The sequence below is a fragment of the Protomyctophum bolini genome, assembly GCF_963924005.1.
Source record: "Protomyctophum bolini genome assembly, chromosome: 21".
Classification (NCBI taxonomy): domain Eukaryota; kingdom Metazoa; phylum Chordata; class Actinopteri; order Myctophiformes; family Myctophidae; genus Protomyctophum; species Protomyctophum bolini.
Window position 1 is genome coordinate 29,293,771 of NC_137882.1, and position 14,444 is coordinate 29,308,214.

Below are 14,444 nucleotides of genomic sequence, written 5' to 3' on the forward strand. Positions count from 1 at the left end.
CACCAACATAATCGAGGGAGTCGTTTCTTTAAATGACATCTCCTGGATGGGGGAAGTATAGCGCTGCGGCCATGCAGCGTAAAAGTCATTGTGACCATGAACATGACCGTGACGGAGGCGCGCCGTCTCTGCTGGCCTTCGTCGCCGTGCCAAGCTCTGCGACGGCCACCAGAGCCGACTCGGCGCCATTCGAGTCGTGTACCAACATAGGCACAGAATAGTACATTTTTGCGTGCAGTCCGGGTGAACACAGCCGAGCACTGTCGCTGAAAACAACAGCAGTATGGCCATATTGGCCCTATTCCAACGTCTTGATAATGGTTGATAACGTGTATTTAATGCAGTGGTCTCAACCCAGGATAATTGGTATAGCTATTAAAGGAGCTGTGGAGGAGCGGCCTCACTCACTGGGGACGTTTGTTGGCTTCTCTCACGCAATGCTGACTAAAGCGTGTTACCTCTGTATACAATACATGCCCGGGCCCTGATTCTCGCCATTGCCATCGCATGGCCTAAATGAGCCCCCAGGAGATGGCTGTGGGCCAGTTCTGTCTGGGACAGTCGGGATGCACGATTTGCAACCACCAAGCATTCCTGCCTTTCCCTCCGTTTTTTCACGTCGTACAACAGGCCCCTTCGGACATTGAAATAGGCATCCGTTTTAACCGTCTGTCTGTGTCCCTGTTGTGCCCGTATATGGAGAATTGGAGATCTCTGTATCTGAAAAGTGCAGACTGTGAAAGGTGGAACCTGAGGCTTGGACCATCTGTGGGTGTCCACGTTGAATCCATAAAGATCGAGGGATGACCACCCCGTCTCGCCTGTGAGCATATACCCCCCCCACACACACACACACACACACACACACACACACACACACACACACACACACACACACACACACACACACACACACATGTCGTACATGGTCGCCGCAGGAACCTCAGGGGGGCGCTATCCTGTTTCAGTCATCAGCTCGGGCAACTTGACTCAGTGCAAAGCCACTGTGTTTAAGATGTGAACGTCCATGGGCCTTTCTGCATGTCTTCGTGCCGTTTCTTGGATTTCTTTTTGGTTTTGATTGGGTTTTTTTTAGGGGTGCTATCCCCTCCTATGTTCAGCTATAGTGTAGATTTTCGTCTTCGACACAAACATTACATTCACATTGACAATGAATGGAGAATTTACGTCATGTAGACGGCGCGGCTATTTTTGTCCTACACAAAGGACACACATTCCCTTTGACATTGAATGGATGATGTACGATGATAAGAGCGCCCCTCACCTTCACACAGGTGTGATTTTTGAGAGGCGCTAGCCTCTCCATTTTTAATGTTTGTCTTTCAACAATGCTTGTTTAAGTTTGTTTTGAGTACTAAAACAAACATTAGCACCCGTTGCTTAAACACTCATTATGTTGTAATTGATGTTGTAAGATGATAAGAGTGCCCCTCACGTCACATGGGTGTGACTTTTTTATGTATTAATAAATAAATCGTAGGCTCAGGATTTTGTCTTTTGTCTTTCATGCAGTTTTAATTCAAAAGATATGGCACCAGGAACAGTTAATATGTGGTAATATAATGAGGATAATTGATCCTATCAATCCTACTCCTGCCCACTCCCATTTACTTTTCATTTTAAATAAATGTATACTCCCATCCCGCAGGAATCTCCCAGGACCAGCGGGAATCCCGTAAAAATGTCATCCTCCACAAGTGTCCATTTTTCACATCAGGAATGCTGGACTGGAGCTCAGAAAGTCATGTGAACAAAGGTGACAGGAGTTCCTGGGCGAGTAGCTCGGAGGTGAGGAGGACCAACTGTGCCATGAGAGAGAGAGAGAGAGAGAGAGAGAGAGAGAGAGAAGAGAGAAGAGAGAAGAGAGAGAGAGAGAGAGAGAGAGAGAGAGAGAGAGAGAGAGAGAGAGAGAGAGAGAGATCTTCAGTGCTGGAAACAGATGGAGTGACATTGTTGTACTTTTCCTGTTTTGTATATGTGTCTATGGAGTTGACATTACTATAATAGACCCCCAGGTGTGGTTATAATACTTTATTCAAATATATCTTCCCTGTGTATTTTTGGTTTCTTCCTGAAAGCCTTTGAGTCAAAAGGCCCATTCCAAATCTAGCACTCTATAGTGCCATCATAACCCTAAAGATTATTATTCACATTCGTAAACTGAGAAATGGGACATTCTGCCTCATTTTCCAAAATACACGTGTGCACACGTGCGTGGGTGTGTGTGGGAGAGAGGGTGTGAGTGTGTGTGGGTAAGCGTGAGAGCGAGGCTTAGTAAGAACGAGGTGTGAATGAAAATAAAAACATTGGGTGGGTGAAGCCATAAACTTAATGAAATACGTAATGTTTAATCATTCTAATGTTATGTAAAACCATTTCCTGTTCCTCCTTGACTATGATCATTGCTTCTGATATTGTGTATTGATATGTATTCAAGAATGTATGTAACCACTCAATCGCCCAATAACAAAATAATTATATAAAACAAGATAGTTTTACTAAGTAAAACAAATGAGTATACTTTTTCCACCACTGGAGATCTTATATAAACTATAACACCACGCCCGTCACCAAACCACAAGCCAGGAGAAGAGCAGCCAGTCCATAGTTGTACGATGTTCTTCTTGTTCCTGTAAACAGAAGGCGCAGAGCAGTGTTAACTTCCCATTCAGGACGGGAACCCCTTTTGGCGTTTTAAGCAATTGTGTTATACTTTAGCTGTTGAACTCCACTGTCCACTATACCAAGATTTAAGTTTAAGAAACTCTTTATTTGAAAATGGAACAACATATTTCAGATGGGGGGGGCTAAATACAGATAATTCTGGGGGTCCTTGATGTAAAAAAGGTTGAGAACCACTGCCAGGTTTTTCAGAAAACTGTTAGGATTTAGAATATATTTATTTTTTAAATCGGCCTCAGGTCTAAATGGGTTAATTATGGCGACTAAAACTATATTTCATTAAAAAGACTGACTAAAACTACATACAGAAATGTGCTGTCGAAATATAATGGTACAGAGGGTGAAACATATACAAAATACTATGTGTGTTTATTTATTGACATGCAGCCAATTACTCACATGAGAACAAATCGCTAGCGCTACTGCAATTATATGCCTGTGTTGTATTGATGCGCACACACGTTTTTGTGCGGACAGGGATGAGCAAGGATCAGGGCTAAAAGTAGTTTTTTTTAGATAAACCGTTTCTTAAAGCGATATAAAACGTAGCCTACATAAGCCGAAGACAATCGATGGCTATTAAAAAAAAAAACGTATACAGTATACCGTAGCAGCAGTATAGTAAGCAGCAGTAAATGTGTTAATGTTTGTTTAGTGCACGTACATCGTTTGCCAGCCAAGTCTATGGACTTTGATGTTTGTTTAGGGCACTAAACGACCGTGGCCGACATATATACTGTGGCCGACATAAATACATACTGATTCCGTTTCATACTGAAGAAAGGACCCAGGATGGAAGAAGGAAAGAAACAGTGTGACTGTAATCATCACGTGCGTAGGTGGTGTGCATGTGTGCGTGTGTGTGTGTGTGTGTGTGTGTGTGTGTTTGTGTGCCCCCCCCACACCACCCACACACCCTCTCATGTGGCAGGAGCATCTCTTTAGGCTATACAGTGCAGATGTTTGAGGTTACAATCGTGCAGAAAAAATATCTGCACTCGCCCAGGTTTCATTTCATGCAAGCCTGTTTTATGCTCATTGTTGTTCGTCAGCCTGAAACTCTGTGCTTTCTTTGTGGGCAAAGAAACTGCGTCGACCGTCAAGACTCTTTGCTCTCCTGGTGGTAATAGCTGAGGGCAGCCGCCGAGGTGGAGGCATTTATCAGTGCCGAGACAGGCCACGCAAAACGCTCGGCGTGTGACACAGTCGTCAGCAATAATTGGGCTTTCCTCCTCGTAATCTCTACTCGGCAGCCCTGGGGGATTATCCAACTTTTTTTTTTTTTTTTTTTTTTACCTCTATTCAGCAGCAAGTATACGGTAATATCTCGCTATCGCTCTGTCTTTTGGCTTTCGGGTTTCGCAGGGCTTTGTGCACGACGTCTGAACCCAACCTCTAAAGGGCAGGAGTTCTCAACCTGGTGGCCAAAGCATTTCTCATGGGGGTCCCCATGCAGCCAAAAACGTGGAGAACCCCCTGCTCTAGGGAAATGACTGCACAGGGGAGGGTGTGCACGGGTGGAAGAGCTGCCAACGCGGTGTTGTCTTCAAAACTATAAGCAATGGTGCTTTCATTGCTTGCGGTGTAACAGTCAACTCGAAAAGTAATTATGAGTCCCACGACTGAAAAAAAGAAGATATGCAGAAAAAGTTGTGTATTTTCGGAACGATTTGCCAGCTTTGCATTATCTATTGATGCAGTACGAGTGTAAGGACGTGTAATCGCTCGTACAGAGCAGCGCATCATCCTGGTTCAAAGCAATGGATTGAAGTCTTTCCATCCGTTGCATATATGGACCCATGCTGTGTGCAGCATATAAGGCAGGCAATAAGGCAACAGACTTTCTTTTTCAGTACGGCTGGTAATCTCATTTTGCTGGCATGAAAACACTTTGTTCCATTCATGTTGTGTCTCTATTTCAGCGTGTGAAGTGAGTGACCATGCATGTAGGACGGTTCCACCACATACTGCATGTGGTGCTGGACGGCAGATTTCTGTACATTGTGTACAGTACATACAGTATGCAGTAATTGTTGTTGCTGCTGCTCGGTCGGAACCAGCTCAGACAAACAAGCCATTGTTTTTTTTTTCCCAAGTTATGAGACCCAACCCAGCAGGAGCTTACCTGAGCTGGGGTTGTGTTGAGCCGTCTTGGAGGACGTCGTGTGGGAGGTGGAGGTGGCTTCCTCCACCCTCTGGTCGGGGGAACTCCCGCTGGACTTCCTGGGCTTCTTGTCCGTCAGGTGGAGAGGGGAGGAGCTCTTTTTGGCGGGCGGTGGTGGCCGGCGAGGCCGGGCCGTGGCGTTGACCTTCAGCCAGGCCTGGGCCTTGTGTTCGGCGATCTCTCCGTAGTCGGCGCGAGTCACCCGACACTCGTACAGACCCTCGTCGCTCTCGCCGATCCTGGACAGCTGCAGCTTGTGGGAAATGTTGTTGCCTTGCACCCTTACGGTCTGACGGGGTGTTGTAGAGGGGTGGAAACAGAGGACAGTATTAAATGTTGTTGCCTTGCACCCTTACGGTCTGACGGGGTGTTGTAGAGGGGTGGAAACAGAGGACAGTATTAAATGTTGTTGCCTTGCACCCTTACGGTCTGACGGGGCGTTGTAGAGGGGCGGAAACAGAGGACAGTATTAAATGTTGTTGCCTTGCACCCTTACGGTCTGACGGGGCGTTGTAGAGGGGCGGAAACAGAGGACAGTATTACATGTTGTTGCCTTGCACCCTTGCGGTCTGACGGGGCGTTGTAGAGGGGGCGGAAACAGAGGACAGTATTACATGTTGTTGCCTTGCACCCTTACGGTCTGACGGGGCGTTGTAGAGGGGCGGAAACAGAGGACAGTATTACATGTTGATGCCTTGCACCCTTACGGTCTGACGGGGCGTTGTAGAGGGGGCGGAAACAGAGGACAGTATTACATGTTGTTGCCTTGCACCCTTACGGTCTGACGGGGCGTTGTAGAGGGGCGGAAACAGAGGACAGTATTACATGTTGTTGCCTTGCACCCTTACCTGTTCTAGACGCTTTCTTGACGCCTCTTGACGCTACTGTCTGGATGTACCCTAATAGATGCACCTCAACATGTGATTTCAATTTGGGTATGATTGGATGTTGCATTGCATCCATGATATTATCTTGTGTTTTTATTTGTTTGTTTTTAGAAGACTCACACGCCAATTTTCCCTCCACTTTTAGCCTACAGTATATGTGTTTTGTTTGTTTTCTTCATTTTGTGAACCTTAACAAATATAAGCACAAAAAAATTAAATAAACCCATTAAATACAATTTGGGAATGAATGCAATGCACTTGATATTCATTTTAGATTATAACATGCTTGCGTCTGGGATCTACTTACACTTATTTTTGTTCCCTCGTCATCAGGGTCTGGCTGTACCATTTCCATCTGTAAATATGGACAGAGAGAGAGAGAGAGAGAGAGAGAGAGAGAGAGAGAGAGAGAGAGAGAGAGAGAGAGAGAGAGAGAGAGAGAGAGAGAGAGAGAGAGAGAGAGAGAGAGAATACATAGTTTGGAATAGCTTTCAAGATCATGACAATAATTGACCCCTCTGTCACCCGGAACTATTTACAAAAACATATAGTTCAATGTGACAGAGGGGTCAAAGCTCAAAGGTGAACGAAAGTTGTGCTATAATGGTATAAATAGGTAACGAATACAAATTACACTAGTTTTGAGGATTAGTTTATTTATAACGAGTGCCCCCACCAAATGACCGGAACTACGGTACTTGATATTGACCAAATCCAGACCAGAACTCCCACCATGGCCAGAACTCAGACAATCAATTAATACCTTTGCAACCACTATATTAATGACAAGTATATTTCCTATACAGCTCCAAGCATCATTCTGAACTAACCCTTTAAAGCAATCCTTCTCACTCGTCTCCTGCTTTCCCATATTACTTTAATATGTTTTTATAGCACTCTATCCCAATTGGTTCTGTGAGCTTCACAGTTCACTCTTAAAACCCTAAAGAGAGAGATGGTGTTTTATTAACGTGAGGCCATGAGTCATATACTGCACTGTACAAATCCAATTAAGGTAATTGTGAGATAATGAATTTCCAGTATCAATTCACTATCCTGGGTATTTATCATGGAATATTAGACTTTATAAGCTAATTGAGGTTTGCTGCAGTGCAGCTGACACCATGTTGTTAGACATAATAGTCTGTCAGGAATGAGTTACGGAAAAGGACCCAAAAGCAGGCAACCAGATGCAGACTAGAGCAGATTATCTTCAAGGTGTTTATTTAACCAAGGTTTTTCCAACAAGGCAAAACACAGGCAAGACGTTACAGATACAAACTCACTCAACATAGGTCTGTGGACCAACAAAGGCACACTGCCAACAAAGGGCTTCAATAGACAGGGGTAACAGGACACAGGTGAACTCGAAATACAATCAAACACAGTTCATTCCACTTTAAACTCTTTCAAACTGAGCTCCCTGCCATCCTTCGGTCAGTTCAAAGGAATGCTCCAGAACGTTTTTCACCGTGATATTGCTCCTGCTTTAATTGATCTATTTTACTGATGGTTGTTCTGTATAAAGTTCCTTTGTAATTCATCCTGATTTATAATGTTGTTTGCTGTATTGTTTTTTGACTGTATTTTGTGTATTGTAACCTCGGCCACGTTGAAAATGAGGGCTTGCCCTCAACTGTATTTCTCGAGTATAAATAAAGGTGATGATGATGATGATGATGATGAGGCAAACAAAACACAGGTGACTAGGATAAAATAATCAGGTAGGTAAGACAGAACAGGAAACGCCAACAAGAGAAGGCAGGAAGGCACAAAACAAAACTACAAAATAAGACAACCAAAGCAACAACAGAGTAAACAGTAAACCAAAACCAAAAGGCAAGGCAAAATAAAGAACATAGTTAAAACACAGAATAAGTCCAAAACCTAATAAGGACTGCAACATAAGTGAGTAAGTGTTGAAAGGCAACACTATAATAACAAGTGCTTCCTTTCTTAACATTCAAGGCATTACAGAACATGAACTATAAACACAAAATGTTAGGTCATGTTAAGGTCATGTCATAAAAAGAGTTCAGGGTTTGGAGCCATAGTCACGCCTTTTTCTTTTATTTTGTCATTTTTAATCATTCTTCTGGAAGGGCTCGTTCACAGGAGACAAAACTAAAAATAAATGAACACGGCCCCTCACGTATTAGGAGGGGCAGACTCCCCTCCTGGTCAGTCACCAGACAAAAGGACGGGTGTTTTCGATGAATCTATCCATGGTTAAAATAGAGTGTTTAAAGTTTTAACCACCGCATACAGCCAGACATACTATGTGTAGGCCTACAGTGTGCAAAGTTTGGACTTTGTGACAGCGTGTCAAACGTTTCTGTCGACGATTCGGAAACAAGCTCCCCATTATTTCCTCCCATTTTATTTTAAATTAATTCGTGTATAGCGCGTGAGTGCCTTCTGAGCTGAGAGGAACAGAGTGCTTGGGACTATCTCAATTTCAATCTCTTGTCTCTCTTTATTGCAAAGCCCTGGCCGCCCTGTCACGCTGCCATACTTGCATGCAATCCTCAAATGGAGTTCTTGTAAAATGTTTCCCGCAATTATTATTGACCATATAATTCAAGTGGGGATCTCAAGGGCTCCCTGCCACTATGCTATATTATGAAACGTTACATGAAGTTTAATGGGTATAGAAATATTAAAACTGTTCTTCAATTCAGGAAAGAGCGCATCAGCACTTCCACAACATTATAACAAACGCAATATCATGAGGAAAACACAATAAAGCGCCCTATGGTTCGTTTCCATTGTGTGTGTGTGTGTGTGTGTGTGTGTGTGTGTGTGTGTGTGTGTGTGTGTGTGCGTGTGCGTGCATGCGTGTGCGTGCACACCCATAACCCACCTGGAATCCTTTTGGAATACAAACCATCACTTTAAGTACAGGCCCCAAACCTCTTGGCGCTCATCGCCTTCAAGAATGGTGTGGTAAATTATGTAATAATGTGAATCCAACTGTTTATACAGTACAGCCCCCCCCCCCCCCCCGCCCATGTCATTCAAATGGGTGAGGGAACTGTGCAGGGTGCAGGTTCATACAATTTACAATTTACAATTTAGGCATTTAGCAGACGCTCTTAATCCAGAGCGACTTACATTAAGCAAGAACAAAAAAGCATGGGTATACATCACATAAAAACATTTATCATGAAACATGCGTAAGCTAAGAAAGTAACAGTGGAATATTATAATGAAACTATACATATAAGCTATACATCTATACTACTATGCTATACATATGTACTATGACGTGCTATGACAATAGCACATACAATGAACTTATGCTGTCTACATAACATGCTATAAGTCTGTATCAAATGCTATCTAAGTCTACAGAATTGCTATCTAAGGGGGTGGGGTAAGTGCTATGGGCCATGATGGAGTCTGAAAAGGTGGGTTTTCAGACTACGGCGGAAGATTGGGAGTGATGCTGCAGTTCTGACTGCAATGGGAAGTGCATTCCACAGTTTTGGATAATAATATTATCCGGCTATTATGGGAAGAGTCCCTTGGTTCGAGACCAAGTCAAGTCCAAGTTTTCATGAGACTCGAGGCGACAAACGACAAATTGTCCTGATACGTATAACATCATGGTGTATCACCGATAAGAGATCAACTCCTGCATGTATGAATAATAATTGCCGTGTCTCTGTATCCGACTCGTTTCAGCTATACGTATAGCTCCATTTGTTGGAGCCGTGTTTGAAATAATAACTTCAGATGAAACCATTTTAAGCGAACTGAATACTGACAAACAATGTTCTTATAGTCATTAAATGTAGTGCTGTCTCTCTATAGTCAGTTTCCCACTGTGCCATGCGCATGATGTCCAGCTGTGCTGCCCGCAAACCCTGTATTTCAACTCTGTTCTATTTCAGTTTCCCTACAGTATCCCTGCCTGCCAAACTTCACAAAAATAGACATGAAGCTATACCTTAGAGTATATATACAATAGAGAAGACACCCAAGTTCTCCTCCCGTCCACTTGCATTGAGTTGCTCAGAAGCGCATGAGGCGAATCCACTCCTCCTTCCGGTTTAGGAGCAGTGTGCATTCTGGATGGATTGTCCTCAAACACATGAACGCGCGAGCGACCGGCAGAGTGGACGGAGCCTAGTGCGCGTTCATGTGTTTGAGGACCAAACCTTACCAAACTGCAATACCTTCTTCGGCCACTATGTCCATTGCGCTTCAGGATTTCCTCTGGGTGTCTTCTCTATTGTATAATAACTCTATGAGCTATACCAACTCTTCACATAAGTGGAAATATCCGCAGGCAAAGTAATGAGCAGGATAATATGGGAATTAGTCCCGAGTCCCTTGGTCCGAGACAGAGTCAAGTCCAAGTCAAATGAAGGGCGAGACCGAGTCAAGGACTCGAGTGCTACAACACTATAGTGACATATGATGCTGTGTTGCTTTGTAGCTTTGTATATTTTGTAGCCATGGGCGGACCATGAGATAGCGAGACCCTGGGCACGGACACGCAAAAGACACACAAAGAAAACACACACCGTGTGAGGGTTGGAAATAAGCTGAATAACTCAGTTTAACGCTTTAACACCAGTTGACCCAATCGCTATAGTATAGCCATTTTGAAATTAGAATGTTCAGTCATCCATGCCTCACCGATCTTCGAAGGCTGGTCTCTGCGTGATTGTATTCCTATATGACTATTATTAAAAACGTACGCTGAGGAGGCCGGTGGCCGCTGGAGGAGCGCGATAGCCACGAGAGATTAGACGCTCTTTCTAGTCGCGTGACGTAAAAAGGTTGAAAATGCCTCAACCGCAACAGCTTTGCCTTCAAGACAACAAAGAAAACTATATCTCAACGGGGAAACCATTGAGTCCAAGAAAACACGAAATCATCCCGTTATCTCCGTGAACAAAATCAAAGCGGGGGAAATGGAGCAGAGATGTGGATGACTTACGACTCCTATAACAACGGCTGCACCCAGCAGCGATCTATAAAAAAGATTATCTATACGCGAGGCAGCACATGAGTGCATATCAGTGTGATCAGTAGTGTCATAACTGTTCTGGCGCGACCATACATTGTGACTAATGTCCCTCGGACTACATGCCCTGCTATAGTGGACCCGTGAAGCAATTAAAGTCACAATCAATGTCCTGAATCAAAACCCAGCGACAGCTCAATTATCCCTGGATATATTGAGAGCCTTGAAATGAGTTCCGCTTCCCAGCTTCTCCCATCGTTCCTCTGGTTCGCACGCACACGCACGCACACGCACGCACGCGGATCAAGCATCCACGCGCAGCGCACACACCATACATGTCTCATCTTTAGCTGTCTGTCACACATGTAATACACCCTATATTTTATGTCTTTCTTCCTTGTTCCTATAAGATAACCCTCTGCATGTATTATTTTGTATATCGGTATCGCTAATGGCACACAGACACATCACTGTGGACACAGTGTAGCCGACCGCACTTGAATCAAAGCTGACTTTCATCCTCCTGGCCCCGTATCTAAATGCACCGCGACACGCAGTATATACAGAAGGCCCCCGGAATGCGTAATACAACTGAATACCTGCACCCGTACCGATACGTTACAAAGCATACACCGGCATTTTTTTTGCACAATGATAAGGCAACTTTGAAAGCAAAACATTATTTCCACTGACCCATTTCTCTGCTCCCTCTATTTTTTTGCCACTGTCTTTACTTAGTACTTACACCTTATCCCACATGTAGCCTTGGAACCCTGCAGGCTTTTATGGGGAAACCCATTGGAAAAATCTGGCAGAGGAAGCCCACTGCCTTGTATTTCGCTGTGCCAATAGCAGTGCAGAAGTGCGACGTGTGTTCTCCGCTGTTTTCTACCGGGGAGGGGAGGGAATAGCCTCGCGCGTCGCATTTCTAATAGCACTGCGTGGATATTATAGTCTCGTCCCTCTCAGCGTTAGAGTTTTGAGGGTACAGCATTGCAATGTGTGTCTCTGCCTGGCTGTGTCCCAGGCTGTGTCTGAGCACGGAAATGGCATATTTTCACCACTATGTGTCACTGTTGCGCAGCCTAACACACAGACACACAGATGCCAGGGAGGAGAGCTTGTACAGTCCAGTCCAGTCCAGTCCAGTCCAGTACAGTACAGTACATTACAGTACAGTACAGTACAGTACGAATGAACGAATGAACGAATGAACGAATGAACGAATGAATGAATGAACGAATGAACGAATGAACAAATGAACGAATGAATGAATGAATGAATGAATGAATTCGTGCACAAATCCCACTCAACATGACATATTTGTTTGGATATTGCATTTGAAGATGGATGCCAGCAGATCAAGACAAAACAAAGACCCTGCAACAAAGTACCTCTTCTGGCTCCTCCTCCTCCTCACTGTCAGTGGGTTCCTCCGGTGCTCTGATGAACCACCACTGCATCTCCAAGTACACGGACGGCGCTCCGCTTTGGAAGGCACACGCCATTTCAATGTTCTGGCCCTCTTTGGCTGTTTGATTGACAGGGCGATCAGTGAATGTTCCTGCAAAGATATATATGAGAGAGAGAGAGAGAGAGAGAGAGAGAGAGAGATGGTTTGTAGTCTATACTCAAAATACAATTATAGGACTGACGGACTGACTGACTGACTGATTGACCTCACACGCGTGAGACGCACGCACGCGCGCGCGCACACACACGCACGCACGCACGCACGCACGCACGCACGCACGCACGCACACACACACACACACACACACACACACACACACACACACACACACACACACACACACACACTGTGTGTGTGTGTGTGTGTGTGTGTGTGTGGATCCGTGGATATGCACGGTTTAGGAAGCCGTGGATATGCACGGCTTGGGATATCCGTGGATATGCACGATGGGATACTCTGCCATGTCTTCCTTCTCAGAATGCATTTATTTCATGTGGATTCACACACGCACGCACAGACACACGCGGACGGACAGACAGTATAGTTAAGGGAGCCGCTGTGAGCGCTGTCCATGGTGCTGAAATGACAGTATTGTTAAGGGAGCCGCTGTGAGCGCTGTCCATGGTGCTGAAATTGCGATGCGCTCATTCCCTCGCGCTGGGTGAACAACGAGTCACCTACAAGCTACAAGTATGCAAGCAACCAAACGAGCTCTGCAACAAGTCAGCCTTCATGTATAGCCTATTTAAATATAGCTGTTGATGCTTCCCCTTATAGAGAGAAAGCTCTAATGTATAGGCTACAACTGGTGAAATGGCATGCACCGTTTGACAGCAGCCTGCGTCAAACAGAATTAGAATTACACACGGCAACATTAATCAATTTAATCAATTGCCATTAATTGTATATGCGACGTAGGCTATATGAACTAATAAGAACCGGGTTGGATTTACACATACGCACTTTGAACACTTTGTTTGACCATCTCTGGACGCGAGCAGTTTCCCCGAGAGGTTTTTCCACTCAGGCCTAATTACCTTCAAATGAGATTGCAAATCGGACACAAAACCCGACAAAGAAAACAAATCCAACAGTAGGCCTATCATGAGAAGTCCACATCATTCCAAATGGAGGGAGGGAGAGGAGATAATCACGTTTATAGCCGAACGAAAATAATAAACCGATTATTTCCACACCAGAACATACGCCAACAAAGTCAAAACAGTTGCGGCGCATGGATGCGTTTGAACGCAGAATTCCAAATTGTCAACATGCTGCAGCTATAAGTCACTTAGTTGTATAGCCCTCTTCAAGTTGTATTTTTTTTTTGCTCCAAAATTCTTCTCTTGGCTCGGGAGTGCAGTTAGTCTAGGGCGGCTATAGTGGCTCTGCACCGCTCAGACAAGATGCATGTGTGAAGGAGAAATACGGTTCTCCGCTCCCCCTGTGCGTCGCTGCGGAGAGGAGACGGCGGTGTGCTGGTTCCCCTTCGTATAGGACGCGGAGATCAATCCATTGCATCCATCACTTAACTCTCTGCACGATTGGAGAGCCACACCACGACTTTACGAGCTGGGTATATATATTTATAGCGATTAGCGATGCTGCCAGCTGAGCTGCCCGCTGCATTGCTGCTGTGTATAAGGAGTGCTGAAGCCAAACCGAGTATCAATCTGAAGTTCTGAGCCCACCTGGGGCTCCCGCTGGGATAGCATCTGTTTCTCATGCAACAACAAAATATAGCAGGATATAATATTAATTGTGTGTATAGGAGCTGAATTCCAGTTTATTTTATTTCATTTGAAAATATATATTGATGGATAATTAATGTAGCAATTTGAATTAAGCATAGGCCTACTATACTTTGAAAAAATAAAAAAATAAAAAATTGGAATTAATTTTGTCTGTTTTCTTTTCATAATGTAAAACACTATAGCCTATATGATAGGATATAGTGTTTTACATTATGCTCTAACAGCCCCTGGCCCATGGGGCCCTTGGCTCTCAGGGGGCCCTTTGGGGAAATTGGAACGCTCTGTACTGGGTTTGAGGCCCTGAAAATAGCTCCAATTAAGGGACCTTCAGTGGCCATTGATTTTGTTAAATTTAGGTCAAACAATTTGATAAAATGTTATATAATATCCACGCAGTGATATTAGAAAATGGAGGCCCCAAAGGGCTATGGAGGCCCCAAAACACTTGTGGGGCTTAATCCGTCCCTGAGCCTATATATATCCT

General features: G+C 44.4%; 1 protein-coding gene across 1 annotated transcript; it reads right to left on the bottom strand.

The window, feature by feature from the left end:
- Positions 1-4,799: 4,799 nt before the first annotated feature.
- LOC308336477 (V-set and transmembrane domain-containing protein 2A-like) lies at positions 4,800-13,328 on the bottom strand (the record flags this gene model as incomplete). Its single annotated transcript, XM_080793842.1, has 4 exons — positions 4,800-5,156; positions 6,062-6,109; positions 12,127-12,296; positions 13,244-13,328. The coding sequence occupies 4 exons, from the start codon at positions 13,326-13,328 to the stop codon at positions 4,800-4,802; spliced, it is 660 nt and encodes a 219-aa protein (XP_080649968.1).
- Positions 13,329-14,444: the final 1,116 nt, after the last annotated feature.